This window comes from Garra rufa, chromosome 13, assembly GCF_049309525.1.
Source record: "Garra rufa chromosome 13, GarRuf1.0, whole genome shotgun sequence".
NCBI classification, from domain to species: Eukaryota; Metazoa; Chordata; class Actinopteri; order Cypriniformes; family Cyprinidae; genus Garra; species Garra rufa.
Window position 1 is genome coordinate 38,163,483 of NC_133373.1, and position 17,744 is coordinate 38,181,226.

At 34.6% G+C, this 17,744-nt stretch overlaps 1 protein-coding gene across 1 annotated transcript; it reads right to left on the reverse strand.

The window, feature by feature from the left end:
* Positions 1 to 9,660: 9,660 nt before the first annotated feature.
* On the reverse strand, positions 9,661 to 12,981 carry LOC141283573 (transmembrane protein 121-like). The gene has a single exon (XM_073816873.1). The coding sequence runs from the start codon at positions 11,304 to 11,306 to the stop codon at positions 10,356 to 10,358; it is 951 nt and encodes a 316-aa protein (XP_073672974.1). The 5' UTR covers positions 11,307 to 12,981; the 3' UTR covers positions 9,661 to 10,355.
* Between the last annotated feature and the right edge of the window lie 4,763 nt (positions 12,982 to 17,744).

Below are 17,744 nucleotides of genomic sequence, written 5' to 3' on the forward strand. Positions count from 1 at the left end.
TGTCTACCAACACAATGATCACATATCTGTTTATGAAGTCATTTTTTAAATAAGTATAATTCAGATGGCATAATTGTTGTACCTCTACATATTGTGGATTGTATGGGAACTTACAAAATAAGCGCACACACACAAACACATTCAATACGTGTATGAACTGCGACCCCATGCACTGTGAGCTCAATGTGATGTGGGATTCATGTCAACAACAATAATAATAATAAATGTATGATGATCAAAATATAATTATATCTATGTTTCATGTAAAGTTAGTTACTATGAACCATAACTGAATACATCTGTAACACGTATATGAATGTATTGTCATGCTTTAATGGACATATCCAACCAATGCATTTTACTGTAAAGCAATAACATGAGAAAAAAAGAAGATATATAAATATATATGTGAAAAGAATGATTACTGTACATTTGTCATATGAATCTTTGAGAAAGGAATGTTTAAAATATGTCACAAATTAAACAATGCCATTTATACCTGTTTCATAGTTTTTGTGGCCTGTGCCATGTTTTAAATGAGCTGCGTGCGCAATGTGATCAATTAAAGGAACAGTTCACCCAAAAATAAACATTTGCTTTAAATGTACTCACCCTCAGGACATCTAAGAGATGAGTTTATTTCTTCGTCAGATTTAGAGAAATGCAGCTCATCAGTAGATCCTCTGCAATGAATGGGTGCCGTCAGAAAGAGTCCAAACAGCTGCTAATCCACACCTCTCCAGTCTTGAGAAGCCAAAAGCTGTCTGTTTGTAAGAAACAAATCCATCATTAAGACATTTTAACGTCAAACCATTGCTTCTGGCCTAAATATGAGTCCATAATCCATAATAATGCTTCCTCCAGTTATAAAGTGCACTCACATCAAAATCTACCCACACATAGTACTTGTTTGGAAATGTTTTGGACTGCTTTCCCTGCTGAAAAAAAAAAAAAACAAAACAAAAAAAAACCCAGCTAAAACCAGCCTAGGCTGCTTGGCTGGTCTTAGCTGGTTTAAGCAGGAAGTAGCTGGTTTTGGTCTCCCAGCCTGGCCCTCTAAAACTAGCCTGCTGACCAGCTAAAACCAGCCAACCAGCCTAGGCTGGTTTTAGCTGGATTTTTCAGCAGGGTTAGCTTGAAAATGGTGCTTGATATGTGCATATTTCTCTCCTGATTCAGACCAGACCACATTTGTCCACTGGAGGCAGTATTATGGACTTGTATTTTGGCCAGACCCTGTTGAAAAAACCAGCATATGCTGGTTAGGTATGATGCTGGGATGATGGTTTAAGATGGTCCTTTGCTGGTTTATGCTGGTTCTTTGTTGGTTTATGACCACCATTGGTTCACCATGATCAGCAAAGGACCAGCATCCCAGCATCAAAACCTAAAAAACGTCAAAAATAAAAATAAAAATAAAAAATAAATAAAAAATAAAAATAATAAATAAATAAATAAATAAATAAAGTCTTTATAAATTTGTTCCAAACACGTACAGCTATTTACTTAACAAAATGTTAACCGATGAACTGGAGTGGTGTGGATTACTTGTGGATTATTGACGTTTTTATCAGATGTTTCATTCTAATGGCTAGCAAGAGATGCAATGCTACAATTCTCCAAATCTCTTCCCCTGTACAATCAAACTCATCTACATATTTGAAGGCCTGGGGGTAAGTACATTTTAAACAAAATGTAATTTTGTTGGGCGAACTATTCGTTTAACAATTAATAATAATGTATTTTGCAGTATGCGGGTTTTCCGTTACAAACAAGCACAACTTCCGGTTCTGTCAGCGATATTAATAGTTAGTGGAGGCAGGTTACAGAATAATCTTTTAAAACCTCTAGTTTATAGTTACATAGAAAAATATTTGTCTGTATGAATGTTATTAGCGTTTCTTGTGATATTTTTTGACTAAAATTGCGATGATCGGTTCTTTTAATTAATCATTTTGAATCATCCTGACAAATCCTTCACTGAACAAACTCACCGAATCCGTCAGAACTACTGGATCGACTTAATGGCAAGTTCAGTTTTATTACATCATTACGTCAAAAGTTGCTGTGTCACAAAAAAGCAAAGATATTTTGTCTTTACTTGTATTCCGCACGTGTTTCTTGATTATCCTCGTTTCTGCGGCTTACCATCAACCTTATGTTAATGCACTGAAATTAGTTAAACATGCTGAAGTTAGGCGAGACACTTAAATTATAAAACAACATACTAATAGTTATCGCCTTACTTACCCAGTTAATTGGTTACATTGATTACAAACATTTTTTGTATTACAGGTTTTTTTTTTACTATGCAAATGAGGCATTATTTAATGAAATATGCGCTAATTTCTAGTTCAAAAATGTAAACACTGGATGAAGTCAGTTTCTGAAGTTCAGTCAAAATTCTTGTTTATTTATTTATTTTTTGACATATTAGAGTCAAATGTTTTTACATAGGGGATTTTGGGTGTCTCATATTGTCACTCCATAATTCAGAAAAAGCTCAGAACAGACAGAAAACAATGTATTTTTTTTTTTTTTAAATTTTACAAATTATACATGAACAAATCCATCTGTAAAAACCTTCAGGATATAGAATAAAAATGTAAAGTTTGGTTTGTGTAAGCGTTACTGAAGTGGAGATTTGTGGCTCAGTGTAGGAGAAAAAACTCAGTTTGAGAAAAGGGCCTTTAAAAATATGGATTATCATTGAAATCTATTCACACAAATAGATAAAGTGCTATAAAATAAACATTTAACAGTGTCTTTTGGGTGTTTTCTTTCCACTAGACTAGTCTGAAAAAAAAAAAACACTTTATGAAACACCAAAAAGCCCAAAATCTCAAACTTGACAGGTGCATGAAAAACAGTGTTTTTGCCTGCAGTGTCTCTCCCCTTAAGAGGCTAATAGAGCACTGAAATCCAAAAGAAGTTAACTGGAAGAGAACAAATGCATCTTCCCCATATATTTCAAAAGATTGGATTCATTGACCAGCAGGTGGCAGACTAACATCACTCTTTGATTTACAAAGATCCCCAGTTTCAAATCACTGGAGATTCAGCATTAGACAATATTTGCATTCTTAAGTCATACTTAAATGCCTCAGTGCTCCGTCAGATACGTAAAAACCAAGCCAAGTGGCATTTACTTTAAAGAATGATCTCAAGCAAAAAACAACCTGCTGCAGCATTTAAGCACTGATGAGACTTGCTTTTATCATTTAATAATAATAATAATAAATTAGAAAAATAACTGTGACTTTAAGTATGCAATTATGTTTTTTAGGTCACTTGATGTGCACTAATTATAATGTGGCAAAGAATAAATGCACTGGAATCCAACCTTAGTTTAGTGAGCATTAAAAGCCTTTGAGTATAAACCTTTTTTGAAGTCTCCCCAGTGAGCCACATCCTTATCATCATCTGCACTTTTAAAACTGAATGATGTTTGACTTAATGGAGTATTTGTGTGTGAGAGATATAAACCATCTGCAACAGCTAAACTCGCTCATTTTTCAGGTAAAACCTCTTATTAAGGGGGCAATTCAGCAGCTGTCAGTGTTGGAGCATTTGCTCCATAATTACACCAGTTTGACTGGTAAAGCTGCAATTCTGCTCTACCAGTCAAGCGGATATAACAGCCTGCTAGGTTACTAACTCTGTCAGGCCTTTTTCAGCATTATACTGCCTACAGATGAATGACTGTAATTTTCATAACTGCATATAAACTGCATATAATTTTGCATCTATGGCCACTTTATTTATTTGGATACGTAAAAAGCACATTTTCGAGCAGACTTGTTTTTTTAATGTATTTACACAAAGATCGCATTCAAGCAAACTTGATTTTTTTAAATATACATATTTACATAATTATCACACACTTATTGTTTTAATTTATTTACATAAATATATATTTATTTGCAGAAAGATTTACACAAAGTTTTACTGTTTACTTATTCTTCAAGTTATTTACCCATAGCGGCTAATGAATCATGAAAATAAGGTTACTTATGTAACTTTTATTATATAATATGATATAATAACTATAGAAATGTAATTTTTAATCATGATTTTTTAAAGCTTTTTTTAATGCATATATTCACATGATTTAACATGGCTTAGAAACCACAATTTTAAAAATGTTAGTCTGCTTTACAGGATTAATAATTATATTGTTTGCAATCAGCTTTTATATAAATAAGCTCTTTTAATCATTATTTAAAAATGGTTTTATGCATATCAGGGTTATTATTATTATAATTAAAACTAAAAACTACAATTTAAAATATAAAACAAGAAAATCAAAGTATTATACAATCTATTCAGACACTGAAAAGCAACAAAATTACAAAAACTTTAACAGTAGTTTTTTTTACTAATTCAAAATATTAACAAAAATGATAATAGTATGTGATTAGGCTAAAATAGCACATTTATATGATTTAATTAACTACAAGGATTTGAAATCATAAAAAATTTCTAGTCATTCAATTTTGATATAAAAAGGCATATCAGGGTTATTATACTTAATTAAAAAAATTCAACTTTACTTTAAAACTACAATTAATTTTTTTTAATGTTTATTATAAATGTTTATGTAGAAAAAACTAAAACTGAAATAAAAAAATAAAAAAACTACTGAAACTTTAACACAATTTAAAATGAAAAATATAAAAATGAAAATTAATTTAAAATAATGACAAAAATGTATGTTGAAGTATACTAAAATAACACTGATGCATACTGTATATTAATAGTGGCTGATGAATCGAAAGTCTTGCACATTTACAGAAAATAAGGTTACTTATGTAAAATGTATTATATAAAAAGATATAATAAATATAGAAATGTCCTTTTTAATATTTTTTTAAGATTATGCATATATTCATATGATTTAATATGGCTTGGAAATCACAACAACGATTACTTGGTTAGTCTGCTTTACAGGACTAAAAATTATATAGTTTGCAATCAGTTTTCATATAAATAAGCTTTTTTAATCAAATGATTTAATGCATATCAGAAAAAACTAATAATGCAATACAAATTAAAGTATTGTACAAACTATACAGGCATTAAAAAGAAACGAAATTACTAAAACTTCAACAATTGTATTTTTAAATAATTCAAAATATTAACAAAAATGATAATAGTATGTGATTTAGGCTAAAATAGCACATTTATATGATTTAATTATCTGTAAGGATTTGACATCACAATTTTAAAAATTAATTTCTGTGATCTTTTTTTTCTAGTCATTCAGTTATTATATAAAAAGGCATATCAGGGATATTATACTTAATTCAAACAAAAATTACACTTTAAAACTACTCTACTCTAAAACTACAAGTAAAAGATGCAAATTAAAAAATAAAAATAGAATAAAAAATGTTTTAGTTTATGTAACAAAAAACTAAAACTAAAATAAAAAAAAAAACTACTAAAACTTTAAAATAATAATTACAAAAATGTACATCAAAGTATACTAAAATAACACTGATGCATACTGTATATTAATAGTGGCTGATGAATCGAAAGTCTTGCACATTCACAGAAACTAAGGTTACTTCCGCTTTGGAAAATAAGGTGGATAAATTCTGAATAGTTAAAGTCATTTATATGTATTCTAAAAGCATTTTTATGTTTGTATAGCCTAGTAATTATAGTACCGCAGGTCGCACTTGCATTGTAAAATATAGGTCGTTAAACTTAACCTTAACCATTTAAACAAAAATGACAAAACAATGATGCATATAGAGTATTTGTCTTTGGTAACACAATCCAATTAAACTTCTGCCCTTCTAGCAAGAAATAGCGACACTCGGTTATGCTTTCCAAAACAAAAGCTGCCAGCACACAAGACACATTTCAATTCAATTAGTGCTTAAACGTACCTGTCATGGTAGACTTCCCAAATGAACCATTTGCAATTCTGGATTAGTTCCATAAGTTGCTTTGAAATACTAAAAAATGGCAGAATTCCCTACCACAAAATTGTTTAACCTCTGACTGCTCAAGTTAACAAATCATGATGGCAGATTCTGCGCTTTCCTGAGCGCTCTAATGGAAGCCTAGAGATGTTTCATATGATGTAGTTCATGAGCATTAGTGTTGGAAGACGCCCAAGTCACACATTTACGGGTGAGTGTGTGATTGCAGGAAGCTGAACCTTCATTATAAATCTGCCTGAGTGTTATTAATGCAAATTGCTTTTTTGATATTGTGCTGCATCATTGTATTGAAATCCATAGCATACAGAAAACCGAGAAATGTTGTCAGTAACCTGGAAGCCTGAGCACTCGAGTTCCCGCACCTTTTACCAAATTAATATCTGTGACTTTTCCAGTCATTCATAATTACATAAGTATTTTTATTTTTTTATCGTTGTTTGAAAGCAGTTGTAACTTTTATTATATTCATAGAAATGTCCTTTTTGAACATGTTTTATTTATTTATTTATTTATATGATTTCATATGGCTTTTCATAATGGCTTTTTTCCAGGGTTATTGTAATTAAAACAAAAATTAAAACTACAAATTAAAATATAAAAAAACCTAAATATTTGTTTAAATGTACTGAAATAAACAAAACTGAAGCAAAAATTCTGAAAATACGAACTATATTAGATATAAAAAAAAAAATTTAAATCACAGAAACACAAAACACAAAATGTTAAATGAAAACGGGAAATAAATAAAAAATAATTAAAAATATTAACAAAAGCTATAATAGTATACAATGATACTAAAATAATATAAATTTATATGATTGAATTAACTACACTGGAAATGACAATTTTAAAAATGAATTTCTGTGATCTTTTTTCTAGTCATTTAGTTTTTATATAAAAAGGTAAATTTACTATAGAAACTGTGATTTTTAAAAGGTTATCAGCGTTATTATACTTAATTCATACTAAATTACACTTCAACACTAAAAGTGTAAACTAAAACTAAAAACTACAATTTAAAAATGAAAATAAAAGTATAATTAAAAATATTTTAGTTTAACTTTATCTACTAAAAAACAAAAACTGAAAAAGATATTATGACATATAAATAAAAAAAAAACTAATAAAAATGACAAAAACACAACAAAACTCCTAAAACTTTCAAATGAATTTAATATTTAAAAATGAAAATTTAAAATATGAAAATGAGTTCAAAATATTTAAATAAATACAAATCACGATTGATTAAAATGTTCTAATATCTTCAGGATTCTTTGCAAGAAGTAACCTATACATAAAAATACAACACATATTTATTAAGAGTTGAATCCATTAAAACACATGATTGAAACCCAAAAACATTTATTTCATCATGCGTTAAGCTCTTTAAATGTGCAACCATGAAAAGGCCACAAGTTCAGTTACATTCGTAGTGAAAAGATGATGAAATGCAATGCGAATGTGCTTATCATCCATTGAGAATACTTTCTATAATGCATTATGTATATACAGGCCTCAAGTCAAGTGTTACCGTCTTTCTCTCCGTGTCATTTTTTGAGCACTAAACACACATTTGAAGGCTCGCGACCCTTTGACTGGTTTAAGAGCGAGTCTGAATCTTTAATGTTGTAAAGCAAATGTAAGAATGCCTGAGGGGCTGCTGACATCTGAACGGGCTTTATTGATGCATTTCGAATGAAAGATGATGTTCCTCCATCTCTTTGCTCTTCACTGTGAATGATAACAAGTGTGCGTCTCACCATTCTGCACAAAAATCAATTCCGTTCCGTTTTACTTTTATAATACTAGTTGGTGATTTGCACACTCACATATAATTGTCTAATTACTCTTTGCATTTACAGTATGGGATTAAATGTTGAGATAAACACCCACAGGGCTGAATTATAGATCACAGTTTTATGCTGTGTTCGCACTATAGGCTGTTTTGGGCTGAGGGTTAAGATTGAATCTTTAATATTTATCTAAAAAAAGATGTTTTTGCACTGTAATATATGTACTTAGCTGTAGCCACTGCATCAAAGTTTAGATGCTTGAAAACGTCCTCATTTTTCAGTTAAACTATGTTAAATAGTTGATCTGTGAACAACAGAATCTGTTTAATTTTTCACTATATTTACAGTTATTCTTACTGTGTATAATTGCTGCATGACTATTAGAGTAGTGCAATTTTCAGGAGTGTGTCTTTTGTTTTAGTGCATGAATATCCGTCTCTGGTGCGATTCAGAAGAACATGCAATCAGTGTTGTGTTGTTTCTAAATAGTGTTAAAGTAAATGGTACGATGCCATATGAAACACTGTACTGTAGAGGGATATTCATGCTGTCAGTTAGTGGGTGGACACTAAAGTAGAGATTCTCAAAAAGCACAATACGCAACGGAGTGAGTCAACATCACCCAAGACCGCCCACCATATGCAGGTGGCAATAAATTAATGTTGCTGAAATGGAATACATCAGGTCACTACATATGCTGAATAAATCAGACGTGGATGGTAAATGGTTTTCGCATTCACACTGCGTACGGAGGGAAGGCTGTTTAATTCCGCGGTGTCCGGGCTGTAGTGTTTTAGGAATCAGTTTCACGCTGTGTGGCTTTAGAAAGGTGAGTCCCTGCTGATGGGGGCCACGCGTAATTTATTTCATTTTCCCAGATGCCATTTACCCCTTCCGTCCGCTTCCGCAGACACGGTGTGTTTACTCAAACATTAGAGGAACTGATTTAAACAAGGGCTGAAATGGAGATGCTGTGATCCTCTGTTCATGTTTAGAAAAGGCGAGGGATGGTTGCCAGGTCTGCATAACTAAATTAATCCAATAGTCAATTAAAATATCCCAATGACCATATCCCAAATATCAAACCATCAAAATATGCAAGTCCCATACCTAAAATACATTTTTTACAGTTACTGTTATACAAATTGACTTAAACCAGCTGAAAGGCTCCTTACCAATTAAAAAAAAAAAAACTTAACAGCTTTTATCATTGAAAGTATAATTTATCATTAAAAATAATTACATACAAGCATTCACGAGTTCACGCTTACATATAATTAGCCGGAGTATGGTATTGCATGATTGGCGTGCTGTCCGGTGAAAAGGCTCCGAGCTCGGGAGCGTCCCGAGCCCAGAGAACCCCCCATGGGTGTAGCGAGAACTCGGAGTGCGGAGTCGGGGTGGTGGAGGGATACTGATGAACCATCGGGTGAATAGAGGTGAGTCGGCTGTATTTGTACTTATGGCATTGATTGACTTGAGTGGGTTCCTCTTGTGATGTTTACGCTAAGTATCTGACGTGCTCCTCCCGAGCTTTGTTAGTGAAACATCATTTTCTGTTAAATATAATTTATGCAGTATGTCAAACTTTTAACCTGTGAGCAAAAAATTTAAAAAAGTACCCTACTTTTGTAGGAAAACTGCAGACTTGGCAACCCTGGGCCGGTGGCTCTATTAGCAATTCACTGCTTTGCGAGGGTTGAACTGATTGTAAATCTGAGGATATAGCGTTAAATGATACAAAGTTCCTCAAAAAGGTCCAGAGCATGATTTTAGAAGTAGCCCAATTCCACGGGAAAACTGCAGACTTGGCAACCCTGAGCCTGGAGTTCTGTTAGCTTAAAATCACTTTGCAAATAGCAAAAACATTTTTTTTCCTTTTTTTTTTTATTAAATACAACTGAATCCTCAAACAAAAAGATAAAAAAAGCAAGTACACAAGTGGTATATATAATTATAATAATAATTATAATAACAATGATAACAATAATAATCCATATACCAACCAAGTGGAAGTGCATTCACTGACTTTTTCCTAAATAATTCCATAAAGGTCATTGGACACAAATTTCTTACTTTTTCCTCTCATTCTCATTTCTTTAAATGTCAACACATCATAAAACACAAGCGCAAACACATACTGCAGGCATGTAGGACTACTCCCCGACATTGGTCATAAACATCAACCTGACCTAACTAGTTTCTTCAATAATAAACTCATTGCACTTTAATTCCATTCCCCCATTCATCACTTGCAAGAGAGGCACATATCTGATGCTCCTCGACAAAATGAAGTCAGACACAAAAAGGAAATGTGGAAACGAGTTTGGTCTCTCAAACAGGAATAGTATTTTGCACCACAGTCATTCCGCTACTGTACAGAAAGAAAACAGCACTTGGTTCTTCTTTGCCAATTTTGGAGAATGAATTATAAAACACTGAATGTTTTTCTTAGAACAATACAGCTCATATTTGGCTGAGTTATCTCAGTACACAAGAGGGCCGAGAATCTCATAATGCTGGACCAAAGTACCCCAAAACATTTAATCAGTTCAAATGCTTCTTGTTGGCTCCAAGTTAAACAAAATCCTTGATTTTAGTTCCTTGGTCATGTATCCATAATTTCCCGTGCTGGAGTGTGTTCATGTGGGAGGCTCGTAGCATTTGGCAAAGCTTGTCCATGTCCCACCGAGTTTTGCTGGACTTCCATGGGAATTCCGGTTGTGTTCTCTCGATTTGGGAATTCTCGCGACTGTTTCCGGTACTCGAGAAAGGTGCACGCCTTAGTCGCGATGGCCACCACGTTCTTGCCGACGAAGATGGTGGATACCCGGCTGTCCTGGAAGAGCACCATGTTGACGCCACGTATGAGGATGGTGACGATGTTGATGGTGACCAGACTGAGAAGAGGATAGAGCATCATCTTCTGGGGGGACACATGGTCACCCTGCACGCTGATCTCGCTCAGGGACACGCAAGGAAGAATCAGAAGCAAAATGTAGCAGTAGAAGAACATCAAACCTTCCGCCCAAATGGGCAAACCCGTCCGCTGCGGCTCCCAAAGGTTTGCCTGCATATCCAGCAGGTCCAGCAAGTCCAAAGCAACCCAGAAGAGCCGCCCCCTCATGTCCTCCTTCCTCCGAAAGGTACGGACGTATTCCATGCTGTCCAGAGCCACCAGAACCAGGTAGAGGCCTGGCACACAAATGGACAGCAATAAAGTCAAAGCCTTCCGGGCGACAGTCTCCAGACTCCTGCGATCAGCCTTACAATTCTGGAAAACAAAGTAAAGTTTGATCTCCAACACAAAGATATAGAGGAACCAAAGGATCATGGCGTATCCTCGTCGAGCCGTCTTCACTTCTGCTCCAACCCAAACCGCCACATAGCGGAGGACGATAAGAAAGCAGACGTCCCCGACCAGGACAATGATGCAGACGCCAATCTTTCGTGGCCCCTGATTCTGCTCCACCAGGTAGGCGTCCATGAAAGCCATGCTGGTCATGATGACAAAGGTGGTAAGACACACATGCCGCTTGTCCGGTGGTGGCAACACCATGCTGAGGGCCACCACCGCATGCACTCACTCACAGCAATGTCGTCCGCTTCGTTGCACTTGGGTTCGAAGGACTCTCGAAGTTGGGGCCGGTTGGAGCAGTTGCTTTTTCATCCCAGTTCTGTGAACTTAGGCATTTGCATTTTCAATATTTTGTAAACTTGTCCCAGGAACAAAGTGAAAAGAAATGATCCTATCAAAAGCCAATTGCTCCCGGCTGACAGTTTGATTCACGCTGCTTTGCAAGGGTTGTATTGATTGTAAATCTCAAGGAATAGTATTAAATGATGCAAAGGGTGAACAAAGGTCTACAGCAGGGTTACTTTGCAGTGGAAATGCAACTCTTGAAGACCGAAGAGACCTAGTTTCACAGTCTTGGTCTTGGCAAATGATTCTTCTCCGATTGATCGTAAATCTAAAGAAGCAGTGCTAAATGATACAAAGTTCTAAAAAGGTCCAGAACAGAAATGTTTTTGATTAAAAAAATCACTCTTGAAAACCCAAGAGACCTGTTTTACAGTCTTGGCCTTGGCAGATAATTCTTCTCTGACACACTAAATGGAAGAGAAATCCACCCATTAATCAGCAGGGTCAAGTGTTACTGTGCTGGTTGGAGTGGCTGCCCTTTCAATCCAGGTCTGTTAACTTTGAAGGCATTTGCATTTCCAATAATTTGTAAACTTGACCCAGGAACAAAGTAAAACTAACTTATTTTACCAAAAAAGCCAATTGCTTCCAACTGACCATTTGATTCACTGCTTTACAAGGGTTGTAAATCTAAAGATATAGCGTTAAATGATACAAAGTGCCAACAAAGGTCAAGAGAAGGATAACTTTTTTTTGATATGCAACTCCTGAAAACCAAAGAGACCTGTTTCACAATCTTTGTCTTGGCAAATGATTCTTCCCCAATGCACTAAATGAAAGAGAAATCCACCGTTTAATCAGCAGGGTCAAGATTTGCTGGTTGGAGGGGCTATCTTTTCTAAAGGCATTTGCATTTCCAATAATCTTGACTTAGGAACAAAGTAAAAAGAACTTTCCTACCAAAAAGTCAATTGCTTCTGATTGACAGTTTAATTCACACTGTATTGCAAAAGTCGTATTGATTGTAGATCTGAAGAAATAGTGTTAAATATTACAAAGGGCCAAAAAGGGACTATAACAGGGTTACTTTGCAATGGAAATGCAGCTCTTAAAAACCGAAGAGACCTGGTTTCACAATCTTGGTCTTGGCAGATGATTCTTCCCCGGTGCACTAAATGGAAGAGAAATCTGCCCATTAATCAGCAAGGTTGTATTGATCCTGTTAGCCCGCACGCCTGCCCGACCTCAGCATTCTCAATGAGATGCCATAACTTTCCTCTTTCACGGTCATGCGATTGGAAGGTGATGTGAGGATACATGGGCTTTCCCGGAAGCTTGGCATGCATTTGCTGGATCGTGGGTCAGAGTTCTCCAGACTAAGTACGGTCGTTTTTCTTGTAACAGGAAGGTAACTTTGAGAAAATGGAGTGTAGGAACCGAATGTCCAGACTGTGGATACTCAGCAATTACAGAGCAACATTTGTTTGCGTCTGCCAATGTGGAATTGCTCAGCAGTGGAAGATTGACTCTTGAGGGCGGGTGGTCTCCATCCATAGATCATCCAGACACAAGGTCAGTGGCTCCAGGGGCTCCACATCTGTCTATGGCTCCCCCAGGGGGAATTTCTCTTACTGGGCTTCAGTTTCATCTTCGCCTGCTCTTCTGACACGACCTGGAAAGAGAGAGGGACGAAAAGGAGCTGTCAGCACAAAGTGGATAATAAATCATGGCTCACCGCTTGGAGCCAATGGCATATCCGGTCCTGCCATTGTGTCAGCATCATTTAAAGACCTGTGATAACAACATTGGGGAAATACACTGCGACACAGCCACTTATTCATTTGCAGGTTATAATAATAAAGGGGATGCTCACAAAACTGTACAATCCTGTGCAATAAACCAAGACAGTATTCCAGCATTGATTTAAGCTTCACATGCAGGAGAGTGAAAGCCAAGAAGTGCAATGATTTTCTTCCTTTTATTGTCTTATTTTCCATTATAAATATTTCAAAATTAAGATATTAATTTTTTTTCTGAAAAATAAATAAATAAGATATATATATTCTTATTAATATATATATTCTTGTTTTAATCACAAACTCACTTCATTTTTCTGAAGAGTCTTTATGCTTATCAAGTAAATGCATCTTTATTTAGGAATGTTTTGTACTGGAAAGACTGGAAAAATACTAAGAAAATTTTTTTTTATACTGTGAGAGTAAAAGATCAAAGGGTATTTGAGGATTGACCGACTAGTTTTTGATGTTAAAACGATACAGATTTTATAACTTGGACTTTCATTTATACATGTCATAAGTGCATACTTTTATAAAAAAAGTCCATGAAATGTCTTTGATCTTTGATATTTATTTAATCACAGTTAAATATTTTATTGCTCAAAACTGCCTTTTCATCACACACCAGACATGACTGGGTTCTCAGTTTTGCTTCTTTTAAGTATCAACTTGGTCTCTGATGGTTCTTATATAATTCCCTTACAGTAAACGTATAGAGCCATAATAAATGTGGATAGCAGTTCAGATCATTTGATCTGGTAACATTTTGATTGGAAATGTTGGAGTTCATATTGAGATCTGACATGTGAACATGGTTTGAGACATTGTTAAAACATTAGAGATTTCATAGGGGACCAGGAAACCTGCTCTCAGTTTACATTTTCTCTCAATTTAATCTAATTTCTGTCAAGGAGAAACAATTGAGCTATTAGGGTGATCATTTTCTTTTCTACAAAATCATTGAGCTTGAAAGTTGTCTGAGGGAAAAGATAAAAGGTATTGAGGTGAGTTAGTGAGATTCGATTACTATTGAAAGAAATATCTAAGAAATAGTTATTCAATTCAAATTAACACAAAGTCCAAACAGTTTCTACTCTAAGATAATGTTCTTTTTCAAGGCTAATATTAAAACGAATGAAAGTGGGGCCGGTCTGCCCAAGAATGACGTAATTTCTAATCATTTGTTTGATGTATTCAAGCAGGTCAATAAACTTCCATCATTAATAATTCAAGCTGAGAGACTGGAACAGTGTTTGGAGATCCATTTAGACCGACCTGTTTAATATTCACACACCGAGCCGCTGGCGTTTGTCTGATAGCCAAGGTCGCAGGAGTGCTAATCAACACACTGGGCTGACATTTCACAAAAATTAAGCACAAATAATGAAAACTCGACACAAAACACAGCTCAATCTCATCCGCACGTCTCATCCCAATTTAAAATATCAATCTGAAAAATGGAACTAGCAACAACAAAGTTTTAAATGCGAGTCAAATCAGGTAATTTAAGTGTGTTTTTAATGCAGGCCATCAGGAGATGAGTTAAGCTCTCTGTCATGTCCAACACAATCTTATTAGCATTTGGCAGAGTACACAGATAGCAGACATAGATCTCATTTCTATGCCTGTCAGCTCAGAACGGGGGCAGATTTAAATCAATGTAATAGTCTACAGAATGATGCATTAGCGAGCACGGGTTCCTACTACACAGTATCTGTAGATACTTCACTCTGATTCAGCCTAAAAAAAATGACCATTATGCCAAATGACATACTTTTTCTGTATCTGCTTTGTTATTCTGGAAAAACATGATCTCTATTTTTTCCCTTCAATTAATTACATGCAAAACATGTGACATTAGTATGCATACTGTCATTTATAATTCTCAGTGACTCAAATAAACTCAAGTATATACAGATTTACAAATTACAAATATTTCACCAAAGGGATTTTAAGAGAAACATCTGTGACAAAGTTTGATGCCAATGCTCTTGCAGACAGATGAAACAAACCAACCGCCAGCAAACCAGTCAAATGTTCCAACTGTTCAAAAATGCTGCGTAAAATCCTCATGTCCCCTTCAATGTAACTCTTTCAAAGTGAAGACAAGATTATATTAAGCACAGCTGTTCTCAGACAGGAGCTGTTTCACTGACAAAACCCCATATCTTTATCACTGCCTGAATTAAAACAATGAATTATGAAATACATCCTCTTTCAAGGCCCTAATGCATAATGAAAAAATCTGCAATATTCATAAAGACATGTAATTAAAAAATGCACTTTGTCAGTCGTCCATTTCTATATCAAGTGCTGCAAAATGACTTGAAATCTGATTAAATCTGAGACTAAAAGTAAAACCTAATTAGTACATTTTCGTTTTGTATAAAATCTTATAGGAGCAGTCAATGATCACTGACTTTAAATGTATCATGCAAAATTGAAACTAAGAGTAAAGTAGTCATTTAGCAGAAAGCTTTTATTCAAAGTACTTTACTAAAGACAGTCTAGTAACTGATCAAAATAATAAATGTCCATTTTGGATCATTTCCTCACTACAAATTTTGTCTGCATATAGTTATCAAAAGACAAACAGCAGAAGCTGGTTGAAATCACCAGTGCCAATTAATTTCAGACTGCGCCGCACAGGTTTTTATCAGTCCATCAGTAAACAAAATCGTGTGTACCAGCTTCTGAGGGAGATCCAGCTGCATTTGCCAAAGATTGCGAGGTTCACAGCATCAAACATTTGGAAGATATCCAGGAGTTTTATTGGAGACACTTGGTATCAAGTAAACAAGATATTCATGAGCAGAACTGAATATTTGAGATAATGGGGCCAAGCAGTGTGTGAAACACTAAGTAACTTCATGAAAATACATGGACCCCACCGGTGCAAAATACATTCTGGTGTGAGAAACTGTCATGGCTTATTGATTTTTAAGTGAAAGCACAAAAAAATAAGTGCTGTGATGTGGTTTACAATTACATTGACTTATATGTTCCTAAGGAAGTCATGCTAAAATTTAGACAAAAAGTCAGAGCATTAAAGACACAGCAAGTTTTTAACTTGTATTTTTCACTCGTACACAGTGTGAGGAATTTCTAAGCAATCAGCTGTTTAAAATTGTTAGTAGGCTTAATGATATGCTGATCTCAGCAATGTACAATGCCATGCATAAATTATGTATTGCTGTATTACTGTTGCTGTGATATTTAGGCCGCTTATTTTATAAGTGGTTTCCACCATAAAATAAGTAAATAAAAAAGGCAATTGCAACTTTTTATTTTATAAATCTGACTTTTCTCATAAAAAATCTGCCTTGTTTACATTCAAAATTCATATATATATTGCTGTAATAATATTGAGATACTGAGAATAAAAGCCAGAATTCTGCGTTTATATCAGAATTGCGAGTTACAGGAGTTGTTCACTTCAAGAACAAAAATTACAGATAATGTACTCACCCCTTGTCATCCAAGATGTTAAAGTCTTTCTTTCTTCAGTCGCAAAGAAATAGTTTTTTGAGAAAAACATTTCAGGATTTCTCTCCATATAGTGGACTTCTATGGTGCCTGTGTGCCTTTGAACTTCCAAAATGCAGTTAAAATGGAGCTTCAAAGGGCTCTAAATGATCCCAGCTGAGGAAGAAGGGTCTTTTCTAGAAATGATTGGTTATTTTCAAAAAAAAAAAAAAAATACAATTTATACACTTTTTATTCTCAAATGCATGTCTTGTCTAGCTCTGTGTGTACTCTGTGTATTCTGGTTCAAGACAGTTAGGGTATTTCGAAAAAATACCATCTAATTTTCTCCTCCAACTTCAAAATCGTCTTACATCACTGTTTTACCTTTTTTATGTAAAGGGCATTTGATCTTTCACTTTGTAAACACTGGGTTGGTACTTGCAGTGATGTAGAATGATTTTGGAGGAAAAAATTTGAAGTTTTTCGACATACCCTAACTGTCTTGAACCAGAATACACAGAGTACACACAGAGCTAGACAAGACGAGCATTTAAGGTTAAATTGTTATTTAAAAAAAAAAAAACAATAACAACCATTAGTTTCACTAGATCCGTCATCCTTAGCTGGGATTGTTTAGAGCCCTTTGAAGCTGCATTTAAACTGCATTTTTGCACCATAGAAGTCCACTTTATTGAGAGAAATCCTGAAATATTTTCCTCAAAAAACATATTTCATTACAACGGAAGAAAGACATGAACATCTTGGAGGGTATCTGTAATTTTTTGTTCTGGAAGTGAACTTCTCCTTTAATAACGGGCTTAAAGAAGAGGTTTTTAATGTATTTTTGTAGTATGAATTAGTTCTCATAATGTAGTGGTTCAGAACGCACCTTTTGTTTACAAGCGCTAATCTCATTACGCCACACAAAAGCGCGCGCCCTTGTTGGTAAATTTGTTTATCTGGCAAAGTAATGATTAGTAAAATAAAACATAATATTTTAATTTTAAAACTATTGTAAATATTCAGTTGATTTTAAGGTCTGTAGTAATTAATATATTTTACATAATACCTTTCTAATGTAGGCTAACCT